General features: G+C 55.9%; 10 protein-coding genes across 10 annotated transcripts; 4 read left to right on the top strand and 6 right to left on the bottom strand.

Moving 5' to 3' along the window:
• The first annotated feature begins 78 nt into the window (after positions 1 to 78).
• Positions 79 to 1148, top strand: BCV69DRAFT_280857 (TFIID-18kDa-domain-containing protein). The gene is made up of 3 exons (XM_025491762.1): positions 79 to 190; positions 348 to 411; positions 541 to 1148. The coding sequence occupies exons 1-3, from the start codon at positions 152 to 154 to the stop codon at positions 1002 to 1004; spliced, it is 567 nt and encodes a 188-aa protein (XP_025350410.1). The 5' UTR covers positions 79 to 151; the 3' UTR covers positions 1005 to 1148.
• Positions 1149 to 1580: 432 nt separating this feature from the next.
• BCV69DRAFT_280855 (hypothetical protein) lies at positions 1581 to 2965 on the top strand. The gene has a single exon (XM_025491761.1). The coding sequence runs from the start codon at positions 1609 to 1611 to the stop codon at positions 2782 to 2784; it is 1176 nt and encodes a 391-aa protein (XP_025350409.1). The 5' UTR covers positions 1581 to 1608; the 3' UTR covers positions 2785 to 2965.
• BCV69DRAFT_112964 (hypothetical protein) lies at positions 2831 to 3372 on the bottom strand. The gene has a single exon (XM_025489103.1). The coding sequence runs from the start codon at positions 3160 to 3162 to the stop codon at positions 2878 to 2880; it is 285 nt and encodes a 94-aa protein (XP_025350408.1). The 5' UTR covers positions 3163 to 3372; the 3' UTR covers positions 2831 to 2877.
• Positions 3229 to 5477, top strand: BCV69DRAFT_280854 (hypothetical protein). The gene is made up of 2 exons (XM_025491760.1): positions 3229 to 3856; positions 3944 to 5477. The coding sequence occupies exons 1-2, from the start codon at positions 3670 to 3672 to the stop codon at positions 5014 to 5016; spliced, it is 1260 nt and encodes a 419-aa protein (XP_025350407.1). The 5' UTR covers positions 3229 to 3669; the 3' UTR covers positions 5017 to 5477.
• Positions 5182 to 7730, bottom strand: BCV69DRAFT_280853 (hypothetical protein). Its single transcript, XM_025491759.1, has 2 exons — positions 5325 to 7730; positions 5182 to 5225 (listed from the first exon to the last, which is right to left on the bottom strand). The coding sequence occupies exons 1-2, from the start codon at positions 7399 to 7401 to the stop codon at positions 5197 to 5199; spliced, it is 2106 nt and encodes a 701-aa protein (XP_025350406.1). The 5' UTR covers positions 7402 to 7730; the 3' UTR covers positions 5182 to 5196.
• Positions 7731 to 8282: 552 nt separating this feature from the next.
• Positions 8283 to 9960, bottom strand: BCV69DRAFT_292514 (ras-domain-containing protein; the record flags this gene model as incomplete). The annotated part of the gene is made up of 5 exons (XM_025493800.1): positions 9701 to 9960; positions 9065 to 9542; positions 8772 to 8977; positions 8562 to 8678; positions 8283 to 8485 (listed from the first exon to the last, which is right to left on the bottom strand). The coding sequence occupies exons 1-5, from the start codon at positions 9732 to 9734 to the stop codon at positions 8283 to 8285; spliced, it is 1038 nt and encodes a 345-aa protein (XP_025350405.1). The 5' UTR covers positions 9735 to 9960.
• A 307-nt stretch (positions 9961 to 10267) lies between these two features.
• BCV69DRAFT_289403 (HSP90-domain-containing protein) lies at positions 10268 to 12543 on the bottom strand (the record flags this gene model as incomplete). Its single annotated transcript, XM_025493669.1, has 2 exons — positions 12517 to 12543; positions 10268 to 12417 (listed from the first exon to the last, which is right to left on the bottom strand). Exon 2 carries the CDS (start codon positions 12296 to 12298, stop codon positions 10268 to 10270), a length of 2031 nt encoding a protein of 676 aa, XP_025350404.1. The 5' UTR covers positions 12299 to 12417; positions 12517 to 12543.
• A 311-nt stretch (positions 12544 to 12854) lies between these two features.
• BCV69DRAFT_113016 (hypothetical protein) lies at positions 12855 to 14930 on the bottom strand. The gene has a single exon (XM_025489104.1). It carries the CDS (start codon positions 14750 to 14752, stop codon positions 13235 to 13237), a length of 1518 nt encoding a protein of 505 aa, XP_025350403.1. The 5' UTR covers positions 14753 to 14930; the 3' UTR covers positions 12855 to 13234.
• An 846-nt stretch (positions 14931 to 15776) lies between these two features.
• Positions 15777 to 18726, top strand: BCV69DRAFT_280850 (DNA repair helicase rad25). The gene has a single exon (XM_025491758.1). The coding sequence runs from the start codon at positions 15884 to 15886 to the stop codon at positions 18626 to 18628; it is 2745 nt and encodes a 914-aa protein (XP_025350402.1). The 5' UTR covers positions 15777 to 15883; the 3' UTR covers positions 18629 to 18726.
• A 50-nt stretch (positions 18727 to 18776) lies between these two features.
• Positions 18777 to 23768, bottom strand: BCV69DRAFT_292511 (hypothetical protein; the record flags this gene model as incomplete). The annotated part of the gene is made up of 8 exons (XM_025493799.1): positions 18777 to 19573; positions 19658 to 19770; positions 19838 to 20594; positions 20678 to 21086; positions 21159 to 21543; positions 21613 to 21787; positions 21971 to 22951; positions 23031 to 23768. The coding sequence occupies 8 exons, from the start codon at positions 23766 to 23768 to the stop codon at positions 18779 to 18781; spliced, it is 4353 nt and encodes a 1450-aa protein (XP_025350401.1).
• Positions 23769 to 23773: the final 5 nt, after the last annotated feature.

Genomic DNA, 23773 nt, shown 5'->3' with positions numbered 1-23773 from the left:
GGCTGCCAAGTGCGCGAATCGCTCCTTCCGTCTCAGAGCACGACGCCGTGGAGGAGCGGCCTTGACACTACTCGGTATACTCACTTCATCCTCTCCTCCAATCAGCCACTCCCTTGTGGACTAGAGCCCTGTCTCTTTACGTCTGTTGACCATGGCAGCGACGGGCAGCAGCGCAAAGCCTGGCAAGAATGTGGGTAGAGGCGGTGTCTGAGCCGGGCTGACGCGTGCGGACATCTTGCTCACTTTGCCTCTTCGTCTGTAAACGATCCCTTGGCTTTTCCTTTTCCCTTTTGATCAACATCACTCCCCTGGCCCTGCTTCTTTTGCTTCTTTGTGTGCTCTTTCAGGCTGGCGAGGGCACAGGTCGTGGAAGACGCAATCTGCAATACAGAGGACTCTTCGCCAAGGATCGTGAGTAGCCAGCGCTTTGTGAGATGGCCATGTTTCCTCGCATTGGCCGTGCCAGGTCCTCAGTAACGGCCAGGACGAGTCACTGATCGTCAATTCTTCTGGATCCTTGGCTTCGTCCTCTCTTCGCAGTGCCTATGATGATGTACGGCTTCGGTGATGCCCGCAACCCCAATCAGCAGTCCATCGAGGTCATGGAGTCTCTCACCGTCGCCTTTCTCACGGACCTCTGCCATCGCTGTCGTCCCTCTTCCACCTCTCTCCCAACAAGTCGTCACTACCCCTATGCTCAGCGAGCCAAGGTCAAGATGGACGATCTGAGATTTGCTCTGCGGAAAGACGAAAAGAAATTGGCAAGATTGGAGGAGCTCATCTACCTCGAGGGAGTCATCAGTGGCGCCAAGAAGCTGCTCAGCAACGATGTCGTTGACGACGTAGCCCGACAGGTCGAGGCAGAGGAGAAGGGAGAGAAGGAGAGGGCAGCTGCCGCCAGGGACGGGGGAGAAGCGAATGCAATGGAGGTGGATGGCGAGGCTGCTAAGGAGGACGGCAAGCAGGGAAGAGGGGCGACGCAGGGCAAGAGCAAGGCAAAGTAGTCCTTCCTCTTGACAAGATCAATGGGCATGAGGCGATCCCTCCGATTTACCATTTGTACCAACAGACATCCAACACGCCTACGTAGCGGGCCTGGCAGAGGCAGTCACATACATCTATTCTCTCTCATAGCTCCTGAAACCAGTGCATAGGACTGATTCTGCAGGGAGAGTTGCTCTTGAACGATGTCTCCTGTACTCAACAGCACATGAGATTGACAGCGAGCTCGCCATGGGTTCGCACCTTCGAGGGGGACCTGGCCAGGTGCTCCACTCAAGGAGCGGTCAAATGTTTCGACACGTCCTAGTCCTTCTGGTGGGTATGCACCTCCGACTGACTTGCTGCGTTTGGAATGCGAACAATCACAGCTTCAAAGGGGTCCCAACGACCGTCTTACTATCTGGACATCAGCGGACCTGTCTACATCACACCGTGATGACGCTGACCTTACGCGTTGTGGCTTAGCGGAAGGAAGTGGAGCTGCAGCGTCAAGACGTGGAGGCCCGCAAAGCTTCTTGCCCCCTTCGTGTTGCCTACTTTTCCACCCTTTCTTAGCTCAGTAGCTATCACCCCATTGACTTCGAGCCCTTAGATACCTAGGAAGCAATGGTCGCTCCCTCCACGGGCACTACGGATCGTCCGGCCTCCCCTCCCAAGCTGTCACTGATTCCTCCGTACCACATTGTCTACCTGGGGCTCTTGCTCGGTCCCTTGACCGCCTTCACCATCCTCTCCCTCTTCTTGCAAACACATACATACAATGTCTACCTCTCTTCTCCTCATGCATCCTCCACAGGTGATGTGGTAGCCGAGCATCTCAAGCCTGTGGCGTCGATCTTCGCTCAGAGGACCAATCTGCTCAACCGCGTCTTCATCAAGAATGCCTGGGCCTGGACCTCGGTTGCTTGGGTGGCTCAGGCGCTTACGCTCCGAGGACCGGAGTCACCCGAAGCGAAGAAGGCGGCTCAGATTGCCAAGGGGAAGGCAAAAGCGGATGCTGCCAAGGTCAATGGAGCTGCAGAAGACGAGGTTGGGCCAGAGGATCAGGAAGCTACAGTGGCTAGTCCGCTAGCGAAGAGTCTTCTGAGGTACGCCATTGCTACGACTGCCTGGATCTGCTTTTCCCTCTGGCTATTCGGACCTCCCCTAATGGAGCGCATCTTCACAAGTTCTGGCGGTGTGTGCGTCCCTCGCCAGGCGGGAGACGCACTGGATGGCATGTCTAACCCTTCGGGAGAGGCATCAGTGGCTGGCGATGTGTCGGCTTTCCGGATGCCCAACTCGCCAATCGACGAAGCCTTTTGCCGAGCAGGACGCAGGGGAATTAGCCTGAGCGAGAGACCGGATCTGTTCAAGACTGCTCATCTCCTCGTCACGGAGGGCATCGGTAGCGGAAGGCTACGAGGAGTCTGGAGGGGAGGGCATGACGTCTCTGGCCACACCTTTATTCTGCTCTTGTCTTCCCTGCTCCTCTTGGAAGAGATTACCCCCTACATGGCCCACTTCTTCTACGAGTTCCTTCCCAAAGGTCTGCAATATCCTCTTCCCAAGTCCCTGACACCCATCTTCCCGCGGCCACTGCGCTCGAATCGCAATCCCTTCAGGCAAGGCGAGCCGGCGAGGGTGCAAAACGCAGTGGTGATGTCGAGCATCTTGGCTCTAGTGGGACTCTGGATCTTCTGCATTATCAACACTGCCCTCTTCTTCCACACGCCTGCAGAGAAGTTCAGTGGAGCATTGGTGGCCTTGGGCGCCTGGGCGTTGCTGCCCAAGGGCGGGTAGCTGGGTGTTGGGCGACGGAATTGCGGCGCCATTAAAGGCAAGTAAAAGACAGAGGCGACGGAGAGAAATCAGTCAGAGCATATATGAAACATGTCAACGGGCAGCGCAATCGACAATGCCAATCAGTATCAGCACCAGCAGTAGCAGCACTCCTCGTCCGGCGTGCCTCTGCAGTCTCGTCGACGTCGGGGAAGTGTGGCCCATGACTGGTATCCGAGGGCGGTGTGAGACACTTTTGCACGTGGCAGCGTCATGAATTGAGACTCCGCTCCCGAATGTTGTGTGCATCTCCTCAGTGAAGTGGCTCGTATGCGTAGGGGGCTGCAACCCTGGCGTCCTACCATTCCTCCTCCTGCTGCTCCTCCTTCTTCGTCTCATCTCGCGCTCTTCAACCCTTGCACACGTACACACTAGATAGAAGCATTGGGATCATATCAGCTTGTCAGGCATACATTCACTGCATTCGCTCCTTGCTACCCTCGTCACCCTTTCACTCTCTTGACATCTCTCATTGCCACCTCCGACGATGTCTCACGTCAAGGTTGACACCCTCGTGATTGGAGCCGGTAAGTCATCACAGCGGGCGAGGGCAACCTCCGGGACGAACAGGCTGTCCTAACGTCTCCTGTTCCTACCATCGCAGGTCCTACCGGCCTGGGCGCAGCAAAGCGTCTTCACCAGCTGCACGGCGCCAACAAGACAGCTTCTGGCGACGAGTCTTGGCTGCTCATCGACGCTTCTCACGAGGCCGGAGGACTCGCCTCCACCGATGTGACCGACGAAGGATTCCTCTTCGACGTTGGAGGTCACGTCATCTTCTCCCACTACGCATACTTTGACGATGTCATCCAGGAGGCTCTCCCCAAGGAGAGCGATTGGTACACCATGCAGAGGGTGTCCTACGTTCGCAGCTTCAACACTTGGGTCCCTTACCCATACCAGAACAATATCTCTGTCCTTCCAGTCGCGCAGCAGATTGCCTGTATCGAGGGAATGATCGATGCCCAGGAGGAGCGAATCAGGGCAAAGGACACTCCTCAGACATTCGATCAGTGGATTATCAGGATGATGGGTGAGTACGCGCGAGAGGCGTCCGCTGACTCGAGACTTCGTAGCTGAGCTCTGTCTACCGCTCTTATTTGCTCTCATTGTATCATAGGCAAGGGTCTTGCTGATCTCTTCATGAGGCCATACAACTTCAAGGTCTGGGCTTACCCGACCACGGCTATGCAATGCAAGTGGCTCGGTGAGCGAGTCGCTGCCCCTTCGCTCAAGCTGGTCGTCTCCAACACCCTCCAGCGCAAGACTGCCGGCAACTGGGGACCCAATGCTACATTCAAGTTCCCCGCATACGGTGGAACTGGAGGAATATGGAAGGCGGTAGCCAAGACACTTCCCAAGGAGAAGCTGCAATTCAACAAGAAGGTCGTCAGCGTCGATGGTCCTGGTCACAAGGTCCACCTCGATGACGGTGGCTCGATTGAGTACAAGCACCTCATCAGTACCATGGCTGTCGACTACCTGGTCGAGAACCTCAAGGTGGACAATGGTGACGCTGCTCTGCACAAGAAGATGCTCGCAGCCACCAAGGAGGGTCTCCTCTTCTCATCTACCCACGTCATCGGTATCGGAATCCGTGGAGAGCTTCCACCAAGGATCGGCGACAAGTGCTGGTTGTACTTCCCTGAGGACGACTGCCCCTTCTACCGAGCTACCGTCTTTTCCAACTACTCGCCCAACAACTGCCCTCAGGCAGACGTCAAGCTCAAGACGATCCAGTACGCTGACCCCTCTACTGGCAAGCCTTCGGGCGAGGCCGAGGGTGGACCTTACTGGAGTTTGATGATGGAAGTTTCTGAGTCTGACGCCAAGCCCGTCAATGCCGCTACTCTTCTGGCAGACACCATCAAGGGCTGTGTGGCCACGGAGCTCTGCAAGGGCACAGACCAGATCGTCTCCCTCTACCACCGAAAGTTCGTGCAGGGCTACCCCACCCCTTCCCTGGGTCGTGACGCTGCTCTGGCTGACTTGCTCCCCCCTCTCCAGGAGAAATGGGACATTCTCAGCAGAGGAAGGTTCGGAAGCTGGAAGTACGAAGTGGGAAACCAAGACCACTCCTTTGAGCTTGGTGTCGAGGCAGTGGACCGAGCACTCTATGGAAGCCCGGAGATCACCCTCGACTCGCCCGACTATGTCAATGGCCGAAGGAACACTGAGAGGCGTCTCAAGTAAGAAAGAGGGCGCTGGAGAAAGCGCAAGGATTTTCGGGCACACTCTCTTCTGGGGCTGAGGCTTCATAGATGCCTCCTTCCTTCTGTTGGTCCATCCTTCCTACACTCTTCTTCTCCGTCTCTTTCTGCATGTTCGGAGGTACCTTGACATTTTATACATACTTTTGCAACCATGAATTACTCATCTCACCTGACAAATGAAGAGTCTCACTGCAAGGCTTCAGAGTAGATTGATTTAGTCCAGACGGAAAACTTATATACGATTGTATCCATGATCTCACTCTTCATCCCAAGTCCATCCCAACTCACCAGCTCCCATCCCCGTCCAAGGCAAGGAGCGCGGCAGCGGATGCAAAATCTTGACTCCCTTTACATGCGTCTGCGTCGTCTTGATTGTTGCACCGTGATGTTTCCCCATTTGCATTGCAGGATGTAACTTTGCATACTTTTCCTTTTCCAACTTTGCTTTTTTGTCCTTGTCTGCTTGAAGAGCTTCCTGCCTGTGCTTCTCTCCAAGAGGTAGACGATTTTGGGTTCCCCATATGCTCATGGGTGAACGAAAGGTGTTCCATGGATCTACTGCCCGCTTTGTCACTTCAAGTTCGCGCATGATGGATTCACCGTGGTAGAGGTGTTTCCACTGCTCACCTTTGCGCAGCGTCGCATCAGCATAGCAGGGGAAGGAGCGTCGCTCGATTCCATCTGCTGCGAGGGCGGACTGGAAGTGGTCTTCTGCAAGAGAGAGCCAGCGATGTGCTTGCGGTCCTAGGGACTGGTGACCCCAGGTACCCACGGAAGATTGGATTAGCCAGAGACCATCACGGAAGGGGAAAGAGGAGGCGTGGGCCAGCTCGGCGGCTGCGTGCCGTGGTGAAGGACCGCCGTACATCTCCATGTACACATTCCAGTTCCACCTGGCCTGCTGCAGCCCATCACTCTCTGACGAGCTTCGACCGATGTGGCGTAAGTTCTCGTCAAAGAGCATGTGAGTGATGTTGCGCAGCGTCTTGTCCGAGAATCCTCTTTGCCCGACAGTCAGCTGTGTCCGAGCGAGGAAATTGTTGCGCCTAGTCCGCTCCAGCTGCGTGTTGAGCTTGTTGCCCGGCACGCCAAAGTCGTCCCATTCCTCCATGATCTGCAGATAACTCATCTCCTCTTCCCTCAGAGAGTCGGGTTGCGGAGCTCCGTGCTTTGGGATGTGTCGCATGAAGAGGTGAGACATGATGCTGTGCTTCATGAAGGCCTTGCGGCCCATGTACACCCCGCGTAGGTGTACCGCTACGGTTCCACCTGGAGGGTCAGAAGGGCTCGCACGGGAGATCTGCAGGTGAAACCCTAGCTCACGAGGAAGATGGCTCTTGGGCTCCGTTGCAAAGCCTTGCACAGCTGCGATGATGCGAGCGATATCGTCGCCAGACTTGATTGAAGGGGACCAGCGATACTCGAGGAATGTCCAACGGCCAGAGGCGTCGTGAGTCTCGAACTTGAAGTTGGTCACGATGCCAAATTGTGCTCCTGTGCCACGTAGGGCCTTGAGTAGCTGGCCCTTGGGAGTATTCTCCTTGTCTTTGCGATGTACAGTGATGATCGTCGAATTAGCCAGAACGACGGTTGCCTCGACGAAGGCGTCTGTCGTGAGGCCCCACTTCCTCGATGTCGGTCCGAAGCCTCCGCAGAGCGCGTGTCCCCCCACGCCCACAACGGGACATGTTCCGTGCGGAATGGCCTTTTTAAGTTCTCCTCTGTTTCCCCAAAGCCCGAGGATGACATCGCCCAACCTTGCCGCAGGTCCGATATTGGCCGTCTTCCCATTTCGCGCTACATCGACATGGTTGAAGTACTTGAGATCGACGACTAGATGACCATCCTCTCCTCCCGTGCCCAGACCAATGAAGGAATGCCCTCCACTACGCGCAGTGACGGGTACATTGCCATTTTCTCTTGCACAGTGTATGGCTCGAGCCACGTCGTGCGCTGAGCGAGGGTAGACGATTGCGTCTGGGTGGTAGTGAAAGCGGAGATTGTCCGATTGGGCTGCTTCCCAGTAATTGTCCGTACCATTGAGGAAAGGCGAAGTAAGGTCCCAGTCTGCACCGGCTGTCTTGAGGCACTGATGCAGCTGTGAGGGTCCTGGATGGTCGTGCTTGTGGCTGTACCGACGGCGGGTGAGCTCACTGAGGGCGTCCTCCGGCGGTGTACCCCTCTCCCAGCCACGAGGCAAGACGAGCTGCTCTTCGGGTGAGGGCAGGAAGTTGGGGACACTGTGGACTAGTGGCAGCAGACTGGTCCCCAGTATGAGCCAGAAAGCAAGCGAGCTGATGGTGATAGTCCGCCGCCTCTCCTTGCAAGGCGATTGTGATCTTGTACGAAGAGAGGTCGAAGGCATTGATGCTCTAAAAGCGCCTTGTGTATGTACTAGGAAACTAAAGACGGCGTGATGAGGCTCTGCCGTTACAAGATGAAGCAAGGCAGACAACAGAAGTCGTTTCGAGAGCTTTGGGAGAAGGCGGATCAAGTGCTCTTGCTTCGGTATTTGTCTTGTGGGCAGTGGAGATGTAGCATCAAGATCCTCCTTGCTCGTAGCGCCTAAGCAAGCGACACCAATGTTGCTGCTGCCCCGAGGAAGGCAGTCGCTGATGTTGCTGTACTGTCACCTCTGTCAGGCAGCGCCTAATGCGAGCTTGCGGTGTGTAGAAACTGACGACTGGCTCAAAGGATGCGTGCGAGCAGTAGGCAACGATGTCCTGCAAAGCATTGTGCTTGCGCCCCCGGGCAACGAGGCTACTGGGTCCAAAGTGCGGCAGCAAATGACGGACAGGCTTGCTTCCGAGTCTGACGGACCGCCGACGGTAGCAAAAGAGGAGCTCTTCGAGGACTTCAGTATCTGATCCGGACGTCACTCGTGGCGACATTCAGGAGATGCGGTGGTCAAAGTGTGCGAGCAAGGGCCAAGTCAGGAGGACGAGGAGCCGAGAGGACCTTCCTGCAGGGCCCTGTCGTCAGGGTCTGAGCGCAAGTCGCCCTCTCCTCACTTTGTTGAGTGAAGCCACTGCCGGCTTGGCACGATCGCCTGTCTGCTCCTGTTCCACAGTCCACGATGATAGACGTTAGTCTCCTTGCGAAACTCGCCACTGGGAAGTCAATGTGCAAAAGAGGATATCGATGAATAATGATACAAAGTGGGAGGAGCGCGGAAGCGGGAGGGTGAAAAGGAGAGGGGAAGCCACGGCTATACACACGACGATTTCAACACTGGCGAAACGGACCTCAGCAGCACTTTCCCCCATCCCTGACTCCAAAAGCTTCCTTCAACTTCACGAGTCCACCACCGCTCGAGCCGCCATGCCGCGTACTACTGCTGCTGCCAGATTGGATCACGTCGGCAAAGGAGAACCTCGAAAGACCTCCTGCTTCAGATGCGGAGCGCGAGTGACTTCGGAGGCGATCGCCGTAGGAGATGCCTGAGCCGGCTGTGGGTAGGCGTTGTGAGTAGAAAAGAGAAGTTCAGCAAATGACTGCAGAAGTACCAGAAGACGGGCTGCTCACGTTCCTCGGGGGCCACTAGGCCCTTCTCGATGAGATCGATGATCCCTCGAGCGCACAGCGTGAAGGGGGACTCGATGTTCTGCCCTGTAAGCGACGAAGTCTCAGCGAAGAGCAGACCTATGCGAAGGTGATGTGGGTCACGAGCGCATCGTCAGTCATTCCAGCTCAAATCTCTCAGCACGCCAAGCACGGTCGCACAGCCCCACTCACCTTCACTCTCAGCCCACTGTCTAGCCTCCTCCCACTCCACCTCACGCTTAGGCGGTGAGGCCTGCTCTCCACCCATCTGAGCGCCGGAGCGATTCCTCCCGCCCACCAGATCCGTCTTGTTGCCCACTACGACGACCAGCACCTTTTCTGCCGCGAGAGAACGGACGTCTGCAAGCCAGCGGGGGAGAGACTCAAAGGTGGATCGTCTGCTCGTCGCCAGGAGAGGAGCGAGGCCTAGTCAGCCCTATTCGGTGAAGCGATCCCCTTTTACTTTGTAGCTGAGCGCCACTCACTTTGTCACATCATACACAAGCAAAGCCCCCGCTGCCCCTCGGTAGTAGTTCCTTGTAACACTCCGGAACTTCTCCTGCCCAGTCGTATCCCACAGTTGAAGCTTGACTGCACTCGCGCGCTTCGTCTTGCTACTGCCTCCAATAGTCGATGTCGTCGAGACACTAGGGGTCATCCCTGTGGCGAGACCGCCCCTCCCCCGACCTTTCCATGCGTATTCCGCATTTGCATCAGCATCTGCGTCCCCGTCCGGGTGGGCAGAAGCATCAGCATCTGCGTCCCCGTCCGGGTGGGCAGAAGAGCCAGGAAAGGCCCCCTGCTGAGGCAGTGGCGAGCTTGCACCTAGGAGTAGCACCCGCGAGGTGAACTCCACTCCAACCGTGTGACTCTTGGGCACGAATTCGTGGTGGATGAACTGGTGTAGGAGTGTAGATTTGCCAGTGGAGGAATCGCCGATGATGATCAGCTTAAAGAGGAAGTCTACGAGGGCCGAGGAGAGGAGAGAGGGATGTGGTGGTCAGAGGGGACAGTGTGATAGGGTTAGACTGCGCTTGGTAGGTCGACTGAGCTGCTCAAATGAAGGCTTTAAGGCTTCGACCGGGCCTCTTGCTGACATGTTCTCCACATATTGAACTCACCGTACGCTGCGCCTAGCTCGAGGGTATCGTTCATGACGACCGAACCGTTAAGGTTTGCTCAGGGGCTGAGATGCGGGGTTGGCAGTCTGCCTGCGAGGTAAGAGGTCAAGACGCCGATGGATGGCAGACGAGAAGGAGGAGGTGCTCCAGTAGCGGCTGAAGGATGCTGTTGCCTTCGGAGTGTGTCGGTATTAGAGGGATTGATCGCTGAGGACGGCGATAATGGCGGCAGTGTTGGTAGCAGCAGTGGTGGAGGGGCGTCTAGGCAGCGAGGCACACCACACACACACGCGGAAGCAGCACTCGACTCCTTGGGCGTCGCGCCGCCGGCGAGGAGGCCTGGGCGCACAATCTCATCTCACACACCTGCAGCCACACTCACAGCACAGACACACAAGGGCCACCCTTAGAGATACGCACATTCTAACAACCGGTAAGAATCTATCACAAGTCTTTTTGAATTGACAGCAGACAGTACTCGTAGCACAAGGTGGTGGGAGATACAAGGTGAACATCGGGAGCGAATCGCTCGCACGCTTTTCATTGCACCTGCCGTCGCGTGGCAATTTAGTCGATGGACTCCATGGCCGACTCGCCGGTGACCTCCTCTGCCTTGGTCGAGTCCTCCACGCTGTCCAGAGCATCAGAAGTGTCGTCGATGCTCAGTCCGAGGCTGATCAGCTTGTACAGCCTAGAAGCGAATGTCTGCGGCTCATCCAGCGAGAAGCCAGAGGTAAGCAGCGAAGTCTCGTAGAGAAGGTTGGTGAGGTCCTTGACGGTAGGGTCCTGGGCATCCTGGGCGACCTTTGCTGCGAGCTCCTTGATAATGGCGTTGCTGGGGTTGATCTCCATGGTCTTCTTCGAGGCCATGTAGCTGCTCATCGAAGAGTCACGCAGGGCCTGGGCCTTCATCACCCTCTCCATCTGAGCACTCCAGCCGAATTGGCCAGTGACCAGCACACAGGGAGAGCCAACGATACGCTTCGAGACGACGACCTTCTCGACCTTGTCGCCGAGAATCTCCTTGACAGTGCTGCAGAGACCCTCGAGAGACTTGGCCTGCTCCTCAGCGGCCTTCTTCTCCTCCTCGGTCTCCTCGAGCTCAAGTCCCTCCTTGGACACCGAGACCAGCTTCTTGCCCTCGAACTCCTTCAGGTTGGTGACACAGTACTCGTCGATGGGCTCGCACATCAGCAGCACCTCGTATCCCTTCGCCTTCAGCCTCTCGATGAAGGGAGAGGTCTTGGCAGCAACGAGCGACTCAGCGGTGAGGTAGTAGATGGACTTCTGAACCTCGGGCATCCTGGTGATGTAGTCCTTCAGGCTGGTCAGCTCATCTCCGCTCTTGGTCGAGGGGAAGCGCAGGAACTCGGCGAGCTTGTTCCTGTGGGTCGAGTCCTCGTGCACACCGAGCTTGATGTTCTTGCCAAAGGCCTCCCAGAACTTGACGTACTGCTCCTTGTCCTCTGCGATCTCAGAGATCATCTCCATGGTTCGCTTAACGACGTTCTTGCGGATGACCTTGAGAATCTTGTTCTGCTGCAGAGTCTCACGCGAGATGTTCAGGGGCAGGTCCTCTGAGTCGACGACACCCTTGACGAAGTTGAGGTACTCGGGGATGATGTCCTCGCAGTCGTCCATGATGAAGACACGTCGGACGTACAGCTTGATGTTGTTGCGCTTCTTCTTGGTCTCGAAGAGATCGAAGGGGGCACGCTTGGGAATGAACAGGAGAGCCTTGAATTCGAGCTGACCCTCAACGCTGAAGTGCTTGACGGCTAGGTGGTCCTCCCAGTCGTTTGTCAGCGACTTGTAGAAGGCACCGTACTCCTCGTTGTTGATGTCCTGAGGAGCGCGAGTCCAAAGAGGCTTAGTCTTGTTGAGCTCCTCGTTGGAGGTCTGCATCTCCTTGACCTTCTTCTTCTCCTTCTTCTTTGAAGCGTCCTCGTCCTCAACCTCCTCGATCTTGTCGTCCTTGGCCTCCTCCTCCTCCTCGACTTCCTTCTCGACCTCCTTGGTGGTCACGAGCTGGATGGGGTAAGAGATGAACTCAGAGTGCTTCTTGACAATGTCCTTGATCTTCTTCTCCTCGAGGTACTCGGTCTGGTCCTCCTTGAGGTGCAGACGCAGCTCGGTTCCTCGTCCGAGAGAAGGACCGTTGTCGGGGCTGATGGTGAAGGTACCGCCGGCGGCCGACTCCCAGATGTACTGCTCGTCGTCGTTGTTCTTGGTGATGATCTGCACCTTGTCAGCGACGAGGTAGGCAGAGTAGAAACCGACACCGAACTGTCCGATCATGGAGATGTCAGCTCCGGAAGAGAGAGCCTCCATGAATCCCTTGGTGCCGGACTTGGCGATGGTACCGATGTTGTTGACCAGGTCAGCCTTGGTCATACCGATACCAGTGTCGCGGATTGAGAGGATCTTGTTCTCCTTGTCGGGGGTGATTCGGATGTAAAGGTCCTTTTCGGTCTCTAGCACCGAGGGGTCGGTGAGAGCAGAGTAGCGGACCTTGTCAAGAGCATCGGAGGCGTTGGAGATGAGTTCTCGCAGGCTGGAAAGGAGACAAGGGAAAGGGATGCATACAGTCAGAATCATGTGCCTTGCGATGCTAGCAACAGCTCCGGGCAAGAGCTGGGAAAGGCTACTCACAAAATCTCCTTGTTGCTGTAGAAGGTGTTGATGATCAGGTCAAGCAGTTGAGAAATGTCGGCGGCCTAAGAAAGGTGAGGGAAGAATGCACAGCGGTATGGACTGGTGTTAGTCGCCACCTCGGAAGGCAAGGCATGCTGCACGGCGGGTCAAGCTCTACTCACGAAGCCGAAGGTCTCTGCGGGTTGGTCTGCCATGGTGTATGAGGTGTGTATGTGTGTGGGTGGAGTAAAGGGTGACGGTGTAGTGGTGGAATCGTGAGGAGAAGGGGGGAAGATCCGAGACGAGGCAGGGCTGCACTTGTATTTCCACCCTTGCTCTCCTCTGTTCTTCTGAGGCGGGGCAAAGAAGCTCACCGAAAATCCGTCCGTCGTCCTGCCAGTCGTGCATCTCATCTCCACACGCGGGCGCGGGCGCCCATCTCCCGTTCCGAGTCTGAGTTCTTGCGCTCTATGCAGGCACGCACGCACACATGCACACACAGAGCTCGAACAGACAGGCTCAAGGAAATGAGACCCAAGTATCAATGAGAACATGTATCAATTGGCGTCGGAAAGGATAGATGAGAAGACAATGACAAGGTCATACAGGCGAGGTATACACACCGTGTGTGGGAGACATCATCGGAGCTGATGCGTGAGAGAGTCGAGAAGGTACAAGTGAAGCGAAAGAGGTGTACAGCAAAGGAGGCTGAGTAAGAGAAAAGAGAAAAGAAGCAGGGCGCACGGGCGATAGATGGTCGAGCGGTCCAGCATCGTCGAGACCGGCGAGGAAAATGGATGAATGATGGTCTAGATGATCATCAGAGCCAAAGGCACTCTGACCAAGGTCTGCCGGCTACTCCAGCAGTGTTGAAGATGGAGTCTGTAGAAAGGGTAAGCTTTAGCCCATCATGCGAGCCAGCAGGTTCTCGATCGTGGTAGATTTGTTGGCCTGACCCATCGCTGGCGCACTCTGCTGCTCATTGCCTGGCGAAATTTGGTCACTGTCCGACTGTCGGTTTGGGGAGGAAGAGTAGTGCGCCGCGGCAGCGCCAGTGCCACCTCTCAGAGACCTCACAGACGAACTGGCAGAAACTTCGGCTGACTTGCCATGGCCACCTTCCTCGCTCGAGAGAGAGGAGGAAGACACCGACCCAGTTGACAATCTGCCGCCGCTAGCAGATGCTTGCATCTGAAGCGCTGTTCTGCTCGCCCTTGAGCTCTTGAACGTCGGTGCTGGAAGACTAGCGGCGCTGGGAGAGTTGTGAAAATCTGGGCCTGCGTAGGCAGCATCTGCTCCGCTGGCAGGCGGTAGAAGATGGTGAGCAGAAGTGGAAGGGATGATTGCCGGCGAAGATGACGGGTGACTTTGCGGTCGCTTGATGGGCGTCGAGGGTTGAGCAGGCAGAGAATTACGCTGGTTGCTGATGCCAGCATTTGGCTTGCTGACGGCAGTCACTGACCGAGTCATGTTTATGGCGGGTTGATGGTTGCCGAATACATCATCGACAGAGATGTCGCCGACAGAGTCGCTTGTAGGGAGACTCTGCGCATCTCCACTCTTTTTGCTGTGCGACGACGACGCTGAAGCCGCCGAACCACGAGAGATGGTGTTTCGTGCAGCGGCAGCCTTCTTCACTACCTTGACCCTCGTCACATCTTCACCTATACTGCCAGATCGTTGCAGTTCGCTGGATCGACTATCCCCGAAGGTTTCAGCATCCCGAGCGTCTGCAAAGACGTCGAACTTGGGACCTCTTTTCGCTTTGGAGGTGGAATTGAGGAGGGATTGCTGCCAATTCTGGGTGTCTTTGCTGGCCTCAGCGTTCGCCGGCGAGTCAGCCGACTTGAGCCGGGCGCCACCTTTCTTGCCAGCAGTCGACTTGCTTTTTCCTGCCGAATGACCGCTCATGAGCTGCTGTTGCCATGTCAGAGCTCCGTCGGCCTCGAACACTCTTCCTTCTGTGTGGGAAGAGGCGGGAGCTGACGTAGACATGACTCCTGCATCGGCAGTCGAGCTGGAGCGCGGGAAAGCGTCTGATGAATCCACTTTGACTAGTTGCCCCTGCTTGGCCCTTGACTTCTTGGTCTTCGAAGACGTGGCTCGCGCATCGCCGCCCATTGGCTTGCTCAGCGAGATGAGGCCTGGGGTCGAGGAGCCGACGACTTGAGGCACTTCTGCAGCCTTGACCTCGTTCTTCATAGACGATGAATTGGTGGATGCTGATGAGGCAGGTTCGGAGCCCGTTGCACGCGACGTATTGCGCTTTGTCTTGGGCTCCTTGGCACTCGATCGAGCAGATGATGAGGATCCTGCCCTCGACAGTGGGCGTGAGTGGGGCGTGGCTATGCCTGAGCTGTTGTAATGAGGCGCATGTTGCGGTTGCTGCAGTGGGGCGGGTCGCATTGTCGCTAACATGTTTCAATCCAAGGGAGGCTAGGAGGATGTCTGACGACCGAGAAAACCAGAAGCGAGACGCGCTGGCGCTGGCTGGGCAAGCAGTTGAGATAGACTGCGACGAGATCGGATTGCTTCAGGAGTCAGAAGCCCTGAAGAACGTGGTTTGTGAAGGCCCGTGGGGATGCAAGAGTCCTTGTCAAGCTCTTGAAGATAGGCTATGGAAGCAAGCGAATTGAAGAAGTGAGGCCGAGACTATATAAGGCTAGGCCGGTTGATGGTACAATGCGACTACGTCGAAAGATAGGTGGGAAGCTTGGCTCTGATATAGCTGCCGAGGAGAGACCGTGGCAAGAACGTGATGTCGCAAAACGGAGTCACTTGACCAGCAAGAGAGAGACAAGAAGGTCGCTTGGTCGTTGATCGCTCTGAGAAGTAAGCGAGGTATACAGGAGCTGTTGCTGGGAGGTAGGGGTGTTTCTAGGTGGCGTGTGTGATGCGTTGTGGCTGTGGATCAGACGTGATGCTTTATGATGATCTGAGTCTAGGCGGAGGGGGGGCCTGGTGGCATGTACGAAGGCTCGAGGTATATGAGGGGTTGCTATAGAGACATAGGGGCATAGGTCGAGTCTGTACAATGGGATAGGAAGGGGAGGAGGATTGGAGACAGGATGCGTCGATGGATGCGTATTGTGGGCCCCTGTGTAGGCGAGGCGAGTCAGCCACTCTGGCGCGCGCGGTGCATGGGCCTGGCAGATTGCTTCCGCCTCGCGCCCTGCGTGCTTGTGTGTGTGCCACTCCCGCTCCCGGGGCCACAGCGCAGGATACAATGGCGCATCTGTGCAAGTCGCAGGTGCATCACAGGGGAAAGCAGAGTGAGGAGATGGGATGGCAAGCTGGATCAACTGATGGAGTGTCGGCGTGTGTCTCTCTCTGTGTGTATATGTGTGTGAGCCAGCAACGCCGTCTGCCCGTTGCGCGTAAAGGTGGCGAGGTGTTTCGGAACGGTGCGTCAGTGGGCCGGGCTCAATCCATTATATTTCATCGCCCATTTCCCTTTCAGACATCCATCTCGTTCTTGCACCCCAATCCCTGTCTCCCTCTACCTTTTGGTCCCGAGACACCTCTTTCCTCCCCAACCTCGCCGCCGTCATGGCTCCTCAGAGGCGCCCAGCCGCCGAGGTCATCAGCTCTGATTCTGATGACGAAGCAGCTAGACCCACAGGTAGCGCCGCTACTCGCAGCGCCGGTGGAGGAGGGGCAGGTGGGGGGAGACGTATTGTTCTCACTGGCAGAGGGAACAACAGCTCTCGCCGAGACAGAGAGGATGAGGACGAGGCAATGATGGAAGCAGACTACCTGTCGCCTTCGGATGGGGAAGGCTACGAAGATACGGCGGTGTCTGGACGAAGTGGACGAACAGCGCCTCGTGCCAGACCTCCTCCTACTCAGCGCAACGGGAATGGTGGTGGCGATCTCGAAGATGATGATGAAGACGACGAAGATGCTGCCCAGCTCGCCCCACGACCTCGTGCAGTGACGAAGCGAGACTTCTCTTCCCTCGCTCTCAAGCATGACCATTCCTCGCGTCCACTCTGGATATCCCCAGACGACGGCCACATCATTCTCGAGGGTTTCAGTCCCATCGCTGAGCAAGCAATGGACTTTCTCGTCGCCATTGCTGAGCCTGTTAGTCGACCCGCTTTCATTCACGAGTACCGTCTGACTCCATACTCCCTATATGCGGCCATCTCGGTTGGCCTTTCGCCACAAGACATCCTCTCTGTCCTCGATCGACTCTCCAAGTCGACATTGCCAGACAGCGTCATCACCTTCATCCAAGAGTATACGGCTTCTTTCGGCAAGATCAAGCTCGTCTTGAAAGACAACCGATACTTTGTGGAGAGTGCAGAGACGGAGACTCTAAGGACGCTTTTGCAGGATGAGACCATCGGTGGGGCCAGAGTCAGAGAAGGGCAGCGCGATGCTCCCAACCAAGCGGAGACCCTTGACAAGAGCAGTGCCCCAAGGCGTGGCGACCTAATTATCCCAGGTACCAATGCAGCTGCCAGGCAGGCTGGTCAGGCTCCTAATGGAGCAGCGTCTACGAATGGCCCCGCCGGACCAACGCCTGAGACAGAGGCAGCTGCCCGGAGAGAAGCTGAGGCCGACCTTTTCACCTCTATCATTGGGGCAGAAGATGATCCCACCTCTTTGGACGCGGATGAGGACACAGTACACTCATTTGAAATCCGCGAGGAGGAGATCGAGAACGTGAAGAGGCGGTGCAACGAACTCGGTCTGCCTATGTTGGAAGAGTACGACTTCCGTGCCGACTTGCGCAACGCAGATCTGCCCATCGATCTGCGACCATCCACCCACATCCGGCCGTATCAGGAGAAGTCACTCTCCAAGATGTTCGGTAACGGGCGAGCTCGAAGTGGCATCATCGTCTTGCCTTGTGGAGCTGGCAAGACCTTGGTCGGCATCACCGCCGCCTGTACCATCAAGAAGAGTACCCTCGTTCTATGCACGAGCAGCGTCAGCGTCATGCAATGGCGGCGAGAGTTTCTCAAATGGAGCAATGTCAAGGAAGAGTCGGTCAGCGTCTTCACTGCTGACACGAAAGAGAAGTTCACGTCTTCTGCTGGTATCGTTGTCTCGACCTACTCAATGGTGGCCAATACCGGAAAGCGCTCTCACAGCTCACAGAAAATGATGAACTTCTTAGAGTCTCGTGAATGGGGTTTCATTCTGCTCGATGAAGTCCACGTCGTGCCAGCGAGTATGTTCCGAAGAGTTTTGACCAGGATCAAGGCTCACAGCAAGTTGGGTCTAACTGCGACTCTAGTGCGAGAGGACGAGAAGATTGACGAGCTCAATTTCCTCGTCGGTCCGAAGCTGTACGAAGCAAATTGGATGGACCTCGCTGCTAAAGGTCACATTGCTACCGTTCAATGTGCCGAGGTATGGTGTCCAATGACACCCGAGTTCTACAGGGAGTATCTCCGAGAGTCTACCAGACGGAAGATGCTTCTGTACTGCATGAACCCGAACAAGTTCCAGGCGGCTCAGTTCCTTATCAATTACCACGAGAACAGAGGAGACAAGATCATCGTCTTCAGTGACAACGTCTACGCGCTCGAGGCATACGCCAAGAAGCTCAACAAGCCTTACATTCACGGTGGTACGCCACAGACGGAGCGCATGCGCATTTTGAATCACTTCCAGCACAACCCAAATATCAACACCGTCTTCCTCTCCAAAGTAGGCGACACCTCCATCGATCTACCCGAAGCCACCTGCCTCATCCAGATTTCCTCCCACTTTGGCTCTCGTAGACAGGAAGCCCAACGTCTAGGCCGAATCCTGCGAGCAAAGAGGAGAAACGACGAAGGATTCAATGCCTTCTTCTACTCACTTGTCTCAAAAGACACCGCGGAGATGTTCTACTCTACCAAGCGCCAGCAATTCCTCATTGATCAGGGCTACGCCTTCCGAGTCATTACCCAGCTAGTGGGACTGGAAGATCTGACCGACCTGGTGTACAAGAGTCAAGAGGAGCAGATTGCCCTCCTGCAGAGCGTTCTGATCGCCAGTGAGAGCGCGGCGGACATTGGCACAGACATTGGAGTCGAGCTTGGCGGTGGTGCGAGAAGCTTCGGCGGTGGAAGTGGTGCACAGAGAAGGATCGGTGGGGGCTCATTGGTAGAGAAGGCCAAGAGGAGTGCGGGAAGCTTGAATGCTCTCAGTGGTGCACAGCACATGGCCTATGCTGAAAAGAACACTTCGGCAAACAAGGCGATTACGAGGGACAAGGAGAGAAATAAGCTCTTCCAGAAGAGGGCGAATCAGCAGAAGAAGAGGAGGGTAGATGGGGAGAATGGAGACTTCTGAGCTTTGAGTACCGATGGCCCTTCGGCTGTATTTGTATCGGCAATTGTAATTGTATATTGCACACAATGATGTATCCTTCCGAATCGACCGCAGGATTTCGAGAGCGCAGATGACGACGCTGTGGTAGCTGCTCGCTGTTCCCCTTCCTGATCATACACCCTTGTATCTCCCCCTCTCCCACGACCTCCAAATCTCCTTGAAAACGCTCTTGCCGGCCTCATCCAGCAGATCGCTCACCAGCACCCAGTCTCGCTCGCTCTCATCGATAATTCCACATAGGTTGGACAGGCCGACCAGAAGCTCCCGCTTGACTCGTCGGTCCAGGTAGCTCGAAGCGCTGCCGGCAATGTCGCCCATGCCCATGCCAGCGCCCATGCCTAGGGAGCTGAGACTGGTCACGTCACTGGAGCTGCCGTCGAGGAGGGCGTGGATGTAGGCTAGGATGACATACACTGCGTGCTTTGAGAAGGGCCTCGAGAGCGAGTCCACTTTACTGCCATGCGCACCGTACCCGCCAGAGGCGGCAGCGGCGGCTTCGCGACGCGTACGACCTGAAGTCGTCTTGGAGGTGATGCCTTCGAGCAGTCGGGAGAATTCGCGGGCGTGCGACTCGCCGAGGACTTCTTGTGAGGAGTCTGAGCTCCCTTCGACATCGTTGACGAGATCGAGATCGTCGCCGTCCCGCACGCTCCAGGCATCGGCGAGCCAATCGGGCATTGTATCGAGCACTCTGGCCCTCTGCAGACCCGTGAGACCCGGAGCGGGCTTGCGCAGGAGGGCCGGCAGTTGGGATAGGACAATGGCGAGTTGGGGTAGGATGGGCAGCAGAAGCTCTTTCCTGAGTCTGATGAGAGTCCCGACTGTGCCAACAACGGAAGAGAAGATGGCCCGAGCATCTGCGGCGGCGGAGCTCTTCACAGCAGAGCACTGGGCTCCATCTCGACTCTTGTGAGACAGAAGATTAGAAAGAAGCCCAAGCAGCAGACCAGCATCCGTCGGGCGAAGGACAATTGATCGCCCGTGACAGACGGTCTCGACGACCCGAAGTGCGCCGAGTAGCACTTGCGTGTCTCCCTGCGCCGTTACGTGCTGCAGTCGACTGAGAAGGCGGGTGAATTGCTTCTGTGCGACAAGCAGAGAACCTGGAAGCAGGAGAGCGATTGTCAGCGTTCCGCCGGAGCTGGTCCCAAAGTCACCGCTATAGCTTACCTTCCGGTCCGTATTTGAGCAGAAGTCCAAGCGTCGTCAGCAATGCTCTGGTCTGTGCTCCCTCCATTGGCTTCCTGACTTCGATGTCCTGGATCAAAGACTTCAACGTGTCTTCGTACTCCTCGACAGCAAGAAGAGCAGAAGCCCGATGAAAGGCACGTTCGACCTCAGCGATTCCTGATTCCTTGTCTCGATTGGCTGAAATGTTGGCGAAGCCTCGGAAAATGCGCTGTCCTAGGCTAGAGCCACGACCTCCGTCGCCACTCTCAAAGCAGACTGCAGCCAACGCGAGATACTCTGAAGGCAGAGCATCGTCGACGATGGCAGACCTTGAGAGCCAGACTTCCTCAGCGTCGAACACCTTGACAGCCCATTCGAGCGTCTGTCGGACCTGCTCTCCATCTTCACCATTCTGAATCGTGGCTAGGCTGAGCGCCAGTCTGACACCCTTGAACGCAGAGACAGGTGTGCTCCAACGTTCGAAAGGGTCAGATGACAGCAAGCCAGCATCGTTCAGTGAGAACTTGACACCCGAGGCTATCTTCTGCCCTGTGCCAATGAAGGCCTCGAGTAGGATGTTGGCAAAGCGACTCTTCTCTAAATCGCTGACCAGAGCTTGCAGCTGGGAGTCGTCCAGGTGCTGGCATTCGACCAGTCTTGTGAGCCAGATCTGAATGAGTTCTTCATTTGCCTCCTCGAGAGCTGGACTTGGGCTCGAAGCCCCTCCTAGAGAGCGACAGGCCCTGAGTACGGACTCCTGTGGGGGATGTGAGAAGCCAGGTGAAGGAAGGTTAGACACGTAATTCACAACCTTTTTCCAGCCGGTTCGGTTCCACTCACCGCCACTGAGTTCGTCAGCCTTGCGGTGGACTTCCCAGTTTGAGTCAGCCAGCGCCTCACTGCCACTAGGTCTCCAGAAGACTCCGCATCTTCTGCAACAGCTGAAGCAGCACTGATCGCTCGCTGAACAAACAGCTCTTTGAGCTCACTGGGGACATACTGCTCAGGGAAGGCGGCCAATGCTGCAAAGACTCGTAGTGCATCGCGGCCAGGGACGTCTCCCGAGGTTAGGGTATCGAATTGGCTCATGATCTCTGCTCTCCACTCCTTCAGCTCAAGAAAGTCTGCGTTGCGGCTCACGGCGGCTGAGCTGTTGTGAAGCCGTGAGGATCCTCTTGGTGATGGCGGCAGTGTCTCAATGAGAAGCAACGACACTTCAGTCAGGAACTCTGGATGAGGCGGCGATGCGCTGGCGGTAATTGTGAAGACAGTGAATCAGTAAGAGACTGCCTCGACGCTGGTCAAGGCGGAGCATACTCACCTCGCAACGAGCAGCCAACGCCTGGAGAGCATCTCCCAGAGCGCACTCTGCGTCGGACCCGCCTCTCCGCCATGAAGTGTTGAGAGCACAGCCGACCAGAATGCTTCCATAGCATCCGGCGTCGCTACAGGCTCAGAGGTAGACCTTGACTCCATTTCGATCTCCCTCCTGTAGAGCAAGAGCCTGACAACCTCCAGCATGAGCTCTCCCTTCTGTACTGACAACGCTTGATTGTCAGGGCCAGCGAAGGCAGCGAGCAGGAGGTTCCAGCAAGATCCGAGCTCCTCAAGCGAATTGGTGACCTGCTCCAGTCGATCCGACCCGCTCTTCTGATCCAGCCTCTTTAGGGCCGTACAAAGCCCGTACCAGCACCACAAAGAGCTTGCTACAAGGCTCAGAGATTGCGAAATTAAGATTTGGCCGGAATCGGCACTGTGCACCGCTGGCTGCTGACCACTGGACTTCCGAGCCTTTTTCGCTGGACGAGTCGTGACAGCTGCGGTCGATGTTGCGTTCATGCTAAGAGAGATTGTCTCCCGCAGAAAACTCTGAATCCGAACAATAGGAGGAAGAGCTTCGCTTGTGATGGCCGCAGGAATATTCAACGCCGACAGCACAGGATGCACAAGCTGTAGCGCATTCGAAAGTTGAATGTGCCTTTGCTCTACGACATCATGACCGCCTTTTCTTTTCCCTCCCTGTTCGTCGGACGGCGCCGCATCTGACCGAAGTGATGCGAACAAGCCTTCCACTCGTGCAGCGACGTCAGTAAGAAGCGGCACCACTTGTGTTGGAGAGACGTAAGCTCCCACCGACGTTGCCAGTGCGGCTACAAATTGTTGAGAATTGAGACCGATGAGTTCATGCCACGGCCGCGCTTTGACGTCAGCGACTTGCTGGATGAGAAGGGCGACGAACGATGGGACTTCCTGGGAACGGGCAAAAGATATGAGGACGTCATCGACGAGAGCTTGGAAGCTGGCTGTCAGCTCGGCGTCGACGTCCGAGACCGGATCTCGAGTGCATATGGAACGGAACAGCGCCTCCAGATGTTGGCGAGCAATATTCTGATCGATACTCCATAAAGCTTGCATGGCAGACATCGAAGCCATCAGCGCTTTCGAGTCTCCGGTCGACGCCACTTCTGAAATTACTGCCTGGGCAGTTGCAGTAAGACGACTTGTCCAAAGCCCTGTATTTGATAGAGTTGTGCCGAAATTAGTGTCGACTATAACGTGTAAGATGGATGATCGACTCTGCGCTGCTTCACGGGCGGACGCGGCCTTGGGAGACGTCACCAAAGCCAAGATCGGGCCGATGAATTGCTCAAATAGGGACATCTCCAAAGCCTGTCTGGTCTCTTCCCTGTCCAGATACTCAGTGGAGGGGACTTCAGGACCTGGCATGAGTGTCGACGCTGCTGCCTTCTTCTTGTGATGAGCTCGCGCAATCGAAGCAAGGTCGTCTGAATAGACTTGTAGAGCCTTGACGGCAGATCGGACAAGTAAATGCAAAGTAGTAAAAGGGGCGTTCAATCCAGCCTCGAGGTGCTGTCGTAGCGCTGCTGTCAAACCCAGCGTAGCGGTATTGCTTGTTTCCCCGGATGATGGGAAGAGCAGCTGCCTTGTAGCTAAACCATTGAACAGTATCGACTGGCCGTAGGCGTAGATATTTTTTCGAAGGGACGAGAGAGCCCTTGACGACGCCAGACGGATGTCTTGTTCTGAATTCGAGGAATTTGACAGACGGTCGAGAGCCTGGGTCCAGGGCAACAATGAATGCTGGAGGAAGTACTGTAAAGACTATGTAGCGCAACGGAGACAGCGTCAGCAGATGTACCTGAAAGCTCATAATCCGAGCGCCGTCACTCACCTTCGACGAGGACGAGGAGGTACCCTCGGCAGAGGCCTCTACAGCAGGCATACACATTGTCTGCACCAGCCGTGTAATACCCTGCATGACAGCGTCCTCCTCCTCAAATCCTTCCGGTAGCTTTACGATCCTGACGCAAACACTTCGCAGAGCCTCGTCAACTACCTGCCGAGTGCCTGGGCTGGACAGGAGGCCCGACATTAGAGGACTGAGCAATCGCGAAAGAGGTCCTGCAGCTACGGGAAGGCAAGATCTGAAGAGGGCTACATCATCGGTCTTGAAGAGGGCAGCAGCGATAGAGACGATGGATTGAGGCGTTGACCTGGGGGCAATCGACGACAACGAATTTTGAGCCAAGTCTGAAAGGTCTGCCTCTGAAGTCAACGAGTCTAGCAGTGTGTAGTAGGCTGCAGTTGTATGAGGCGATCCTGAAGACACCGACATTACAGCTTTTGCCTTGCCTGTCGGCTTTGCTGCAGTTGACAAAGTATCAAGGAGCCATCCTAGCAGCACTGATGGAAGCTGAGGAATATTAACCGTCGCGACCGCCTGCTGTCCTGACCTTGAAAGCTCCCATGCCAGATGCGCTAGCTCGATCTTTGAGATTGAGGAGGGTGCGGAAGAGGAGGACGGCCCTGAGCTTTCGATCGAGATGGGATCTTGGGCACCCTTGAGCTTCTGTATGAACTCTTCTGATGTGTTGATTCCAGCCGAGAGTAGATCAGCGAACCTTGCCATGGTGG

This window comes from Pseudomicrostroma glucosiphilum (genome assembly GCF_003144135.1).
Source record: "Pseudomicrostroma glucosiphilum strain MCA 4718 unplaced genomic scaffold BCV69scaffold_2, whole genome shotgun sequence".
Lineage (NCBI taxonomy): Eukaryota > Fungi > Basidiomycota > Exobasidiomycetes > Microstromatales > Microstromataceae > Microstroma > Microstroma glucosiphilum.
This window is presented reverse-complemented; position numbering and strand designations above follow the sequence as displayed.

What these genes read in the sequence shown, in the direction of transcription:
- BCV69DRAFT_280853 (XM_025491759.1), bottom strand. Translation starts at nt 7,401, where the DNA reads ATGCCTTCGACCTCTCTTCGTACAAGATCACAATCGCCTTGCAAGGAG. An exon ending in TTGGACGGGGATGGGAGCTG is followed by an intron (nt 5,226 to 5,324) that starts GTGAGTTGGGAT and finishes GAAGCCTTGCAG; the next exon opens with TGAGACTCTTCATTTGTCAG.
- BCV69DRAFT_280857 (XM_025491762.1), top strand. Translation starts at nt 152, where the DNA reads ATGGCAGCGACGGGCAGCAGCGCAAAGCCTGGCAAGAAT. An exon ending in GCGCAAAGCCTGGCAAGAAT is followed by an intron (nt 191 to 347) that starts GTGGGTAGAGGC and finishes GTGCTCTTTCAG; the next exon opens with GCTGGCGAGGGCACAGGTCG. An exon ending in AGGACTCTTCGCCAAGGATC is followed by an intron (nt 412 to 540) that starts GTGAGTAGCCAG and finishes CTCTCTTCGCAG; the next exon opens with TGCCTATGATGATGTACGGC.
- BCV69DRAFT_113016 (XM_025489104.1), bottom strand. Translation starts at nt 14,752, where the DNA reads ATGTTAGCGACAATGCGACCCGCCCCACTGCAGCAACCGCAACATGCG.
- BCV69DRAFT_280854 (XM_025491760.1), top strand. Translation starts at nt 3,670, where the DNA reads ATGCAGAGGGTGTCCTACGTTCGCAGCTTCAACACTTGGGTCCCTTAC. An exon ending in GTGGATTATCAGGATGATGG is followed by an intron (nt 3,857 to 3,943) that starts GTGAGTACGCGC and finishes ATTGTATCATAG; the next exon opens with GCAAGGGTCTTGCTGATCTC.
- BCV69DRAFT_112964 (XM_025489103.1), bottom strand. Translation starts at nt 3,162, where the DNA reads ATGAGACGAAGAAGGAGGAGCAGCAGGAGGAGGAATGGTAGGACGCCA.
- BCV69DRAFT_280850 (XM_025491758.1), top strand. Translation starts at nt 15,884, where the DNA reads ATGGCTCCTCAGAGGCGCCCAGCCGCCGAGGTCATCAGCTCTGATTCT.
- BCV69DRAFT_280855 (XM_025491761.1), top strand. Translation starts at nt 1,609, where the DNA reads ATGGTCGCTCCCTCCACGGGCACTACGGATCGTCCGGCCTCCCCTCCC.